The sequence below is a fragment of the Delphinapterus leucas genome, chromosome 3 (genome assembly GCF_059928025.1).
Source record: "Delphinapterus leucas isolate spDelLeu-1000000601 "Yukka" chromosome 3, BTC_Dleu_Yukka2, whole genome shotgun sequence".
Classification (NCBI taxonomy): domain Eukaryota; kingdom Metazoa; phylum Chordata; class Mammalia; order Artiodactyla; family Monodontidae; genus Delphinapterus; species Delphinapterus leucas.
The window spans coordinates 119,247,765-119,260,096 of record NC_143131.1 but is presented as its reverse complement, the minus strand read 5'-3'; the positions used below and the strand labels follow the sequence as shown (position 1 = coordinate 119,260,096).

General features: G+C 41.6%; 1 protein-coding gene across 1 annotated transcript; it reads right to left on the bottom strand.

The window, feature by feature from the left end:
* Nucleotides 1–7,947: 7,947 nt before the first annotated feature.
* LOC111171222 (protocadherin beta-16) lies at nt 7,948–11,150 on the bottom strand. The gene has a single exon (XM_022566846.2). It carries the CDS (start codon nt 10,656–10,658, stop codon nt 8,259–8,261), a length of 2,400 nt encoding a protein of 799 aa, XP_022422554.2. The 5' UTR covers nt 10,659–11,150; the 3' UTR covers nt 7,948–8,258.
* Between the last annotated feature and the right edge of the window lie 1,182 nt (nt 11,151–12,332).

Sequence of the window (12,332 nt, the reverse complement as noted above, 5' to 3'; positions counted from 1 at the left end):
CACTATCTTAAGTCTTGGGCAAGTTATGTACCTCTGCTTCCTTAACTGTAAAATAGGGGTAATAATAGTGTTTACCTCGTAGGATTATTATCATAGGAATCTAATGAGTTAATTTTTACAAAGTGGCTAGTAAGTGCTTGTTAAGTGCCTGTTAAAATAAATAAAATCTAATCCATATTTTTGGACATCACTGAAACCTGTCCTAAGGTATTGAACTACAAGTTGTGATCTGGAGGAGCCATTCAGGAGAAGTGTTTTGAACGGATATTTTAAGGAAACTGGGAAGTTAAATATGCCTCAAGCTTTAAACCATGGAAGGGGGAGAATGTTAAAATGAGATTGGGGGAAAGAAGCAGAGTAAGGACATAAACAATTATATGAGTTATAGCATGCATTTTAAAATTTATCCTAAAGGCACTTATAATACAATGTAGGATCTTAAACAGTTGATTAACATAATTATACCTGCAGTTTTGAAAAATCAAAATTGGCTGAAGTATGATAATCAGTTTCAGGGGGAATAACTGGAATCAGAGAGACCAGTTAGGAGGTGATGGTAGCCTGGATGAAGGTAATACTAATGTCGATAAGGAGAAGCGGGGTGATTAGAAAGATATTTAGAAGATAAAAATATTTAAGACCCAGTGATGGATGGCTTGCATGGGGAGAAAAAGTGGAAAGACTCAAGGATAATGAACACCTCTCTGGGTTGGGTACTGATGGTTAGTGCATCATTCACTAAGACAGGGAATGCTGGCAAAAAAAAAACAACAACCAAGATTGAAATAGAAAAAGATAAAGTTAGTTTGGGACATGTTGATATTGAGGTAAGTGCCTGTGGAATGTGTGTGTGTGTGTGTGTGTGTACATATATAACTGAAACACAGAAAACAAATCTGGGCTGGAGATATGGACTTTGAGATTCATCAGCATGTACAGGCATACCCCAGAGATATTTTGGGTTCCATTCCAGACCACTGCAATAAAGCGAGTATCTCAATAAAGTGAATCACAAATTTTTTGGTTTCCCAGTGCATATAAAAGTTATGTTTACACTATACTGTAATCTATTAAGTGTGCAATAGCATTATGTGTAAAAATAAAATGTACATACCTTAACTTAAAAATACTTTATTGCTAAAAAATGTTAACTATCATCTGAGACTTCAGCAAGTCGTAATGTTTTTGCTGATGGAAGGTCTTGCCTTGATGTTGATGGCTGCTGACTGATCAGGATGATGGTTGCTGAAGGTTGGAGTAGCTGTGGCAATTTCTTAAAATAAGGCAACAATGAAGTTTGCTGCATCGATGGAGCCTTCCTTTCATGAACAGTTTCTCTGTAGCACGTAATGCTGTTTGATAGCATTTTACCCACAGTAGAACTTCTTTCAAAATTGGAGTCAAACTCTGCCGCTACTTTATCAACTAAGTTTATGTAATATTCTAAATCCTTTGTTGTCATTTCAGTAATCTTCACAGCATTTTCCCCAGGAGTAGATTTCGTCTCAAGAAACCACTTTCTTTGCTCATCCATAAGAAGCAACTCCTCATCCATGAGAAAGTTTTACCATGAGATTGCAGCAGTTCAATCACATCTTCAGGCTCCACTTCTAATTCTAGTTCTCTTGCTGTGTCCACCACAACTGAAGTTACTTCCTCCACTGAAGTCCTGAACCCCTCAAAGTCATGAGGGTTGAAATCAATTTCTTCCAAACTCTTTAATATTGATATTTTGATCTCTTCCCATGAATCATGAATTTCTAATGGCATCCAGAATGGTGAATCTGTTCCAAAAGGTTTTCAGTTTCCTTTGCCCAGATTCATTAGAGAAATCACTGTCTTTAGCAGCCAAAGCCTTATGATATGTATTTCTTAAATAGTAAGACTTGAAAGTCAAAATAATTCCTTGATCCATGGGCTGCAGAATGGATGTTGTGTTAGCAGGCATGAAAACAACATTAATCTGGTTGTACATCTCCATCAGAGCTCTTGGGTGATCAGATGCATTGTCGATGAGCAGTAATATTTTGAAAGGAATCTTTTTCTGAGCACTAGATCTCAACAGTGGGCTTAAAATACTCAGTAAACTATGTTGTAAACAAGTGTGCTGTTACCCAGACTTTGTTGTTCAGTTTAAAGAGCACAGGCGGAGTAGATGTAGCATAATTCTTAAGGGCCCTAGGATTTTTGTAATGGTCAATAAGCATTGGCTTCAACTTAAAGTCACCAGCTGCATTAGCCCCTAACAAAAGAGTCAGCCTGTCCTTTGAAACTTTGAAGCAAGGCGCCTACTTCTACTCTCTAGCTCTGAAAGTCCTATATGGCATCTTCTTCCATATTAAGACTATTTCATTGACATTGAAAATCTGTGATATAGTGTAGCCAACTTCATGAATTATCTTAACTAGATCTTCCTGATAACTTGCTGCAGCTTCTACATCAGAACCTGCTTCACCTTGCACTTTCACATCCTAGAGACAGCTTCTTTCCTTAAACCTCATGAACCAGCCTCTGCTAGCTTCAAATTTTTCTTCTACTTCTTCCTCACTTCTCTCAGCCTTCATAGAATTGAAGAGAGTTGGGGCCTTGTTCTGTATTAAGCTTTGTCTTAAAGCAATGTTGTATCTGGTTTGATGTTCTATCCAGGTCACTAAAACTTTCTCCATATCAGTAATAAGGCTGTTTCACTTTATCATTCATGTGTTCTCTGGAGTAGCACTCTTAATTTCCTTCAAGAACTTGTCCTTTGTGTTCACACTTGGCTGTTTGGTGCAGGAGGCCTAGCTTTCAGCTTGTCTTGGCTTTCAGCATGCCTTTTTCACTAAGTTTAATCATTTCTGTCTTTTGATTTAAGGTGAGAGACATGTGACTCTTCCTTTCACTTGAACACTTAAGTCAAATTGTAGGATTATTAACTGGCCTATTTTCTTAAAAAAATTTTTTTTAATTAATTTATTTTATTTTTGGCTGAGTTGGGTCTTCATTGCTGCGCGAGGGCTTTCTCTAGTTGCGGCGAGCGGGGGCTACTCTTCGTTGATGTACGCGGGCTTCTCAGGCTTCTCGTTGCGGTGGCTTCTCTTGTTGTGGAGCAGGGCTCTAGGCATGTGGGTTTCGGTAGTTGTGGCTCGCGGGCTCTAGAGCGCAGGCTTAGTAGTTGTGGCACACAGGCTTAGTTGCTCCGTGGCATGTGGGATCCTCCCAGACCAGGGATCAAACCCGTGTCCCCTGCATTGGCAGGTGGATTCTTAATCACTGCGCCACCAGGGAAGTCCCTTAACTGGCCTATTTTCAATATTGTTGTGTCTCAGGGAATAGGGAGGCCCAAGGAGAGGGAAAAAGATGGGGAACATCTAGTTGGTAGAGCAGTCAGAACACACATTTATCTATTAAGTTCACTGTCTTATATAGGTATAGTTCATGGTGCCCCCCAAACAATTACAATAGTAACATCAAAGATCACTGATCACAGATCACCATTATATTTGTTTTATTATAACAAATATAATAAAATAAAAAGTTTGAAATATTGTGAGAATTACCAAAATGTGACCCAGAGACATAAAGTGAGCAAATGCTTTGGAAAAATGGTGTCAGTAGATATGCTCATTGCAGGGCTTTGAATTTGTAAAAACTTTCAATTTGTAAAAACACACAATATCTGCAAAATGCAATAAAGTGCAATAAAATGAGGTGCGCCTGTGAATGGTGTTTGAAACCATGGGATCTCTACAGGAACCAAGCAAAAGTGTGTCAAAGAAGAAGCACAGAACTCTGAGAAACATCTTCATTTAAAGGAGAGGTAAGGAAGCATTTTTTTTTTTTTTTTTTTTTTTTTGCGGTACGCGGGCCTCTCACTGTTGTGGCCTCTCCCGTTGAGGAGCACAGGCTCCGGACGCGCAGGCTCAGCGGCCATGGCTCACGGGCCCAGCCGCTCCGCGGCATGTGGGATCTTCCCGGACCGGGGCACGAACCCGTGTCCCCTGCATCGGCAGGCGGACTCTTAACCACTGCGCCACCAGGGAAGCCCAGGAAGCATTTTTTTTAAAAAGACAAGGAAGATGCAGAGTTCAGAATCATCAAACTAAAAGCAAATAGCATTTCAAGGAGATGAGGAAGATCAACAGTAGCAAATCCTTCAGAAAACTCAAGAAAAATAAGTATTAAAATGGTCCATTGGATTTAAGAAGATGGTCATTGTGGAGGAGTCTGATAGATGTCTGCCAAAATCTGTTCTCCTTTTCTATATAGTAATAGAACTGTACCCAGGCACATGGTGACTCAGCCTCCCTTGTAGTTAGGTGTGGCTATTTAAGTTCTCACAGATTGTGAACAGAATTTTTATTTGCTACCTCTGGGTCTGGAATGGAAGACATCTGTATGTGTCTCTTCCCTCCTAGCCAGCTAGAACCCAGATGTGGCAGTGACCCAGCTACAAGTCATGTAGATTATACACTGAAACAGGGAATGTAAGAGGAATTACTTGGAACAAATTGTGGTTCCAGAAGGACCATGAGGAGCAAAGCTGCCCTATCTACCCAATCATTTACATTGCGGCTGGTATAAGAAAGAGATACATACTTTTACAAGCCACTGTGTAGTTGTGCTGCTCTATTTCAGTAGTGTAACCTTACCTAACTTATACACAAATCTTTGATGAGCTTTACAATAGCAGTTTTCAGTAGACTGGTTGTGATAAAAATTAGATTTCACTGGGATGAAAAGTGAGAGGGATAAGGAAATAAAAATGTCGATCCTTTTGAGAAATTTAGCTGCAAAAGAAAGAAGTAGATTGGTATCTGGAGGAGAATTTAGACTCAGGAGGGTTTTTTAAGCCTAGAGAAATGTTTTTAAATGCTAATTTGCAGTATTGAGTAAAGAGGCAGAAAATTAAGATACACAAGAAAGGATGTAATCAATGTGAAGCCCCTAGAAAGTGGTCAAAATAGGATCCAGGGATCCTATATATGAAGGGATTGGACTTAGGTGGAAGGGACCTCAGCAGAGGAAATTTTCCAAGTACATATGCTATCAAGAGTATAGGTTTGGGGACAGGAAATTGAGATAATTCCCATCTGATGGATTCTGTTTTCTCTTTAAGGTATTAAGCAAGTTCATCTGCTAAAAGGGGGTGTGTAAGTAGTAGGGTGAGTAGTTTAAAGTAAGATAAGTAGGTTTGAAGTACTTGTTATGGAGAATAAAAGAGAAAGCTGATTAGGAAAATATAAAAAGATTTCTTGATCTTGAAAGCCCAATTAAGTTTGGGTGTGATAAACTTAGTGGCAATAGTATTGATAATTTCCTCAGTTTGTCTTATAGCGTGCAGCATCCCAGGTGTAAGAGAAAAGAGATAACTATATTCATCTCATGTGGAGTTTCATCAGGTGGTGAAGCAAATCCTAGAGTGAAGGCAAGTTGAACAAGAGAACTGAGAATAGAGATGAAGTGATTGGGAGTGCTAAACAGGGAGTCAGCTGGATGGGAAGGAAATTAAAACAGGAGGGGGTTGATAGGTGGTAGTAGCATCATGGAATGGAGGTCATGACAAGGTCAAAGACAAGATGTGATAGGAGTAGCAAGATGAGAGGGCTAAAGGCATAGAAGGTTGTGTTCTCAGAGGGAGAGATCTGAAACCATATTTCATAGAAAGAACAGTTCTGGGTAGTGAAAAAGTACAGCATGTAGCCAAGGCACTAATGACAACTGGAACAGAGGACTGAGAGGCCATGTTAGATTAATTAGTGGATGCAGGAATGCAGTAGTAGGATAGGGACTTGAAGTAGAAAGGAGATGAGGAAAACAATGTGTTTGTAAGTGAAAATGTCCTTATGTCCTTTCTTTCCCATACTCTTGGCAAATTCCAACCTAAAGTGTTATTTTGTTCTTATTGGTAAGGGTTTTCAAGAAAGTCATTTCTGGGAGGCTGAGCAGTCTCTTGCATCTCCATTTTGTAAGTGACCTCTTCCCATTGGACAACTTATAGTCCTTTAATATAAAATTGGCTGATACAGTTGGATTCCTATGCACTGGTTTATATTTAACTATAAATAAGGTATCTGAAGCATAAGAGCAAAATCTATTTTTAGCAATACATTGTAAGATAACTGGTTGGTTTACTTATATCTGGGCATCTGAGCTCCTGAAGGCCTGGCCTTTCTCCATTAGAGTCAGGAAACACATAGTTCTTTCCAGAAATAGGCAAGTCCTCCTGTTCAGATAGCTGGAAAAACTCTTAAGCAAGAGGACAAGTACCTCGTCCTTTTCTCTGCTGTTGCGTCTGTTAGATTTTCTGCCTGAGCTGTTTAAACTGCTCTTTCCCCCTCCCCCATTATAGATGAGAGAGACCAAGCTTACTGGGGAAACAAGCTGCTAGAACACTCCCACCTTGGTTGTTGACAGCTATAACTGTATATCTCTTTAAGCTAGTAGTCCTCCATCTTTTCCCCACTAAGAACAGTAAACACAGGAGGTAACCTTAATACTTAATTTTGATTAATTAATATGAGTTTTTGTTCTCTATGTAAGGAAGCTTTCATTTAGGGAAGAAGAACTTACTCCAAGTTCCACTTCTGAAAATAGAAAATTAGAATTTAGTTAGCCTGCATGGAGAGACTTTTGTTCCCTCCATTTTTCTTGAATTCAAAGAGTAATTAATCAGTCCACACAGTTCAAAAGAACTGGTGGTAAAATTTTAGCATTCAAGGGCTGTAAACATTAGATTATTTTGGATATGTTAGAGCAAGAGGTTTGACTTCCAGGCATTATTAACTGACTAATACCCAGCCCCTCTATAATGTTAAGATTAGAATATCTTCAAGAGGCAGTGCGTGGCATTGACTCCAGTCTGTGGTCCCACCTCAGGCATAAAAGCAATCATTTTACTCACCCTCATGCACCTCCTCTTTCTCATGCCTACTCTCTCTCTCACACACACACTTCCTTTCCTTCTATACCCTTACTCATTTTGCTCATCTACATTTTCCTTCCACAACACACAGACTTCAGACTTTTTGATGAAATTCATTGGAAAGATCCTCCCCCAACAATGAAGGCTCTCTTCTGTAATATAGTCAGGTTACTAAAGGCAAGAGTGGTTGGTTGGTGCTTGTACAGCATGAAACAAAACTTCCTCCTACAATGACTTGAAAAAAGTTTGAAAATTAGAATGTTAAAGGACTATCTTTTCATACTTTTCAGTACTCTACAAATATCTGAGAAAAGTGGTTTTGAAACTTTGGATTGCTACCCATTAGTAGGTCATGAAATCAATTTAGTGGATCATGACCACATTTGAAAATTAAACAGAATGGAATAATACAGGCAATTTCAGATTGTATCACAAAAAAGCTAAGCACTGTTCACAAAACATTTCTTTCATATAAAACATGTATGTTATGTAATATATACAATATAATTTTTCAGTTGCCTGTGATTTTTTAAAGTTTGAAAATTAGTGCCCAGTGTATATATATTAAATTCTGGGATAACACAGGAGGCAAAAAATTATACACATTAGCAAACAAGTCCACTCTACAATAAACAAATGATTACTTGGGAGCCTGTATTCAACTAGGTTGCATCATACCTTTGTAACATTAATGAGACATCTGGAAAATTATAACTTCATATTCCAGTATTCTGTGGGTGGCTACAATATTAATGTGTCTTCAGGATAACCCTCCAGGATGAGTAAAGAAGAGACACTAAGAAAATTGCCTTCTGCCCCATTCTAACAAGGTGTTTATGATTGTATCATAGGACATGATTTTTCAGGTATATTTTCAGCAGTAATAAACATTTTAAAATGTTAACTAAAACAGTGGTGAATTTAAAGAAAGAATGACATTTCTGAATAGCAACCATTATTCAACCACAAGAAAAACCGCAAGAAAGAAAGAAAATGAAGAAATACTTGAACCCTTGAAATACTTTGAAAGTGGTCTGCTTTATTTTATCATAAGCATAATTGTGAATGAAAGTTCAACTGGAGAGAGGGCCATGAGCAAAAACTGATTTGGTGTTATTATTTAAGGAGGCAAATTAATTACAAATTAAGACCTCCTTGGTTAGAGAATAAATTGCTATCTAACTACAACCACAGGTAAAGATAAACATTCACTTAAAAGTAAAGGTGGGTAGAACATACGAAAATATAAAAGTAACATCAGTACAACTTCAAACACACACATTTTGGGGGAAATAATGTTGGTATGGAAGTGCCACAAAACATCATACCTATGAGATATAAAAGTTAATTATGGTCACTGAATATTGAACCCAAAGCTATTGTAGAAGGTACGATTTTCTTCTATTTCCTTCCCAGGGCATTGGGGCGGGAGGTTGGGGAGAATCGGCTTCAAGAATTTGAACTCATTACTTCCAGAGCCTCCCGTCAGACACACCTCGTACTGGTAGCTCTGGGACAGGGTCCCCGTGCCGCTGACGTCCACCAGGTGGCCCGGAAAGGGGCCCTCGGGCATCGAGCAGCGACCCACCGAGGCCGCCCCGCCCCTCCTGCACAGCCGCACCGCGACGAACACCAGCACCGAGAAGACGAAGAGCGACGACACCGACGCCAAGGCCACCACCAGGTAGACGGTGAGAGGGGCGGCCGGGGCCGCGTCCGCCGCTTCCGCTTCCGGGGCCGGCAGGTAGGGCTGCGAGAAGCCGTCCACCAGCAGCACGTGCAGCGTGACGCTGGCCGAGAGCGGCGGCTCGCCGTTGTCCTTGACCAGCACCAGCAGCCTGTGCTTGGCCGCGTCGCGCTCGCTCAGCAGCCGGGCCGTGCGCACCTCGCCGTTGTGCGCCCACACGCCGAAGAGGCCGGGCTCCGTGGCCTTGAGCAGCTGGTACGACAGCCAGGCGTTCTGGCCCGAGTCGCCGTCCACCGCCACCACCTTGGTCACCAGGTAGCCCGCCTCGGCCGCCCTGGGCACCAGCTCGGTGCAGGGCGCCGAGGAGTTCTGCAGCGGGTACAGCACGAAAGGCGCGTTGTCGTTGTCGTCCACCACGAGCACGCGCACCAGCGCCTGGCTGCTGAGCGCGGGCGAGCCGCGGTCGGCGGCGCCCACGCGGAACTCGAACGCCCGCAGGGCCTCGTAGTCCAGGGACCTCAGGGCGAACAGGTGGCCGTTGTCCGGGTTGATGGACACCAGGGAGGCCAGGGGCACGTCCGCGTCGAGGGGCGGCAGCAGCGAGTAGGTGACCTGGGCGTTGGCGCCCTCGTCTCTGTCTGTGGCGCGGACGCTGCCGATGTGCAGGGCGGGGCTGTTGTTCTCGCGGACGGACAGGGTGTAGGAGGTCTGGGTGAAGGCGGGGGCGTTGTCGTTGACGTCGGACACCAGCACGGTTATGTTGTGCTCGGTTTTCAGCCTGGGGGTTCCCATATCTGTGACGGTGATGGTGATGTTGTACTCGGCTCTTTCTTCTCTATCTAGTGTTTTCTGGGTTACTAAGGTGTAAAAGTTCTTGACTGAAGGTTTTAGAAGAAAAGGGAGGTCATCCTGGATGGAGGAACTAGTTTTCCCATTGTCCCCAGAGTCAGGATCTGAAACACTGAAAACAGCAACTACAATGTCAGGGGAGTTCTCTGGGATGGGAGTGGTGAGTGCAGACACTGTCACTTCTGGAGGATTGTCATTCACATCCACTACTTGCAGGAGAAGAGTGCATTTTCCTGAAAGACCTCCCCCATCAGTGGCCTTGATGTCCACTTCATAAGACAGAACTGTTTCAAAATCAACTTTTTTTCTCAGTCGAATTTCACCTGTCATAGGATTTACCTCCAAAGTTTTACTAATATCTTCTGAAGGCTGAAAGAATGCGTATGATATTTTCCCATAGACTCCACTGTCTACATCGCTGGCAGAGACAGTGACAACCAGGGAGCCTACGGGGCTGTCTTCGGGAATATGCACCTTGTAGAGGGACTGCTCAAACTCAGGGGCGTTATCGTTAGTGTCCACCACTTCAATGCGCACCTGGGCGGTTCCATACCGAGGCGGAGAGCCGCCATCCAGCGCTGTCAGGGTTAATGAGATTTCAGGCTCCTCCTCCCGATCCAGCTCTTTGTCCAACACCAGCTCAGGGTATTTTCTGCCATCGCTGCGATTTTGGGTTAGAACCCGAAAATGGGAGTTGGGGCTGATTTTATAGTTCTGAACATTGTTGCTGCCTACATCCAAGTCCAGAGCATTACTCAGAGGGAATGAAATTCCTATAGGACTGTTTTCCGGTATTTTTAGAAACATTTCTCTTTCAGTGAACACGGGGGAATGGTCATTTATGTCTTTCACTCTCAGTTCTGCCTGAAATATCTCTAACGGTTTTTCCATTAATACTTGGAAATGTAGTATGCAAGGCTCACTCGGACCACATAGCTTCTCTCGATCTAGTTTGTCATTTATGAGCAAATCCCCAGTCTGAACCTTGAGCTGCAAATGCTCTTTGTTCCACTGGGAAATGATCCGGGCACCGCGGGTGGACATCTCTGTCAACCCCAGCCCCAGGTCTTTTCCTACATTTGCCACAAAGAAGCCTCTTTCTGTTTCTTCCACTACTGAATAGGGCCCCAACTCTGCGCTCGCCCCATACATGCTCAGCAAAACAAAGAAAACTAGGACTTGCCTTTGTCTCGGATTGTGCATCCATCCAATCTCCATTGCTCTTTCCTGAAAACTGAGTTCACAGGAGCTTCATATATGCCCAGGATCCTGGTAGTCCGGTCCTGCAGTATAGCAGGTCAGAACTATGTCTCTAAATACAGTTTTAAAGAGGTTTCACGCACATTGTGCTCTGACTGAGAAAGCTGTTCTTCAGCTTCCAGGCAGTGTGAAACTGGCTGGATCCTGGAGCTACGTCTGCAATTCTGTTTCTCACCACCTTAACCTGCAGCGCCACCATGCGTTCTTACTATGTCTTATCTTTCCTGGTTTAACGTTGGATGCAAAATTCTCCTAAGTGTAATACATAGGCTGTGTCAACCGTGTTCTGTAATATGGAACACTTAGTTCTATTTTCTTGTGGTTTTTATGAGTTCAGAGAGAGTTGTGTTGTTACACAGGAAGAGTACTAAGAGCAAACTTTCATTATGTTGACTGTTTAAAGCTGTTCAGGGTGAATAATTAAATAAAATAATTTAATTAACATTTAAGCTGAGAAGAATATAAATTTAGAAGCAAAATATTTCTGAAATAATATGGGAACAGTTTCACAAGTACATTATTTTCATGGTACATGTTATAGAATTACAGATGAGTGGACACTGCAAAATTGCAATCAGTGATGGTTCTAAAGAGAGTATTTTATCAACGCCTTATTAAAGAGTAGATTACTTCCTCTTCTTTTCAACATCTAAGCCTGAGGACATGTGTTTTTGAAACTTTCAAATTATCGGAAAGTTATTTCCCAAAAAGGCAGTCTAAGGGTTAGGCCTGCCATGTTTTGGGATTTTTTTTTATCATGACAAGAATAATTTGTTTTATTCCTTTTAAAAGACAGGTTTAATGAGATGTAATTCACATACCATACAATTCACTCGTTTAAAGTCTACAATTCAGTGACTTTTAGTATATTCACAGAGTAGTGCATCCATCACCACAGTCAATTTTAGAACATTTTCATCATCTAAAAAAACCCCAAAATACTCTTTAGTTCAGATTTTCCATTTTTAAAATTTAAATTGAATTCCAGTAAAGATTCATAATGTTTTTATAAATCCAGTGTTTTTGTTAACAATCTGTAGAACAATTTTTGATAAATACCTTGTCTAGGGTTAAAGCATTCAATCAATGGGGTCTAAACTTCTGTTATAAAGGTCTTTGTATGCCTTCCTTTGGCCACAGGTGGTCCTGCTAGACCAGATAATTTTCTTCCAAGCTACCTGCGGTAGGCAGAATAATGGCCACCCACCGAAAGATGTTCATGCCCTAATTCCCCAAATCTGTAAATATGTTATCTTACATGGCAAAAGAGAATTCACAGATATAAGTAAATTGAGGACCTTGTCGGGGGTAGGTTATCCTGGGTTATTTGGGAGGGACAGAACCTTTCCTGGCTATGGTCAGAGGAGTGATTACACCCCTCTGTGATTACAGAAGAAGTGGACTAAGAGAAACAATGTTGCTGCCTTTGAAGATGGATGAAAGGGGCCATGAGTCAAGTACTGTAGGCAGCATCTAGAAGCTGGAGAAGAGAAAGAAATAGATTCTCCTCTAGAGCCACCAGAAGAGAATGCACCCCTGGTGACATCTTGAATTTAACCCAGTCATACCCATATCAGACATCAGATCTACAGAACTATATAGTAGTGCATTTTTATTGTTTTAAGCAACCAA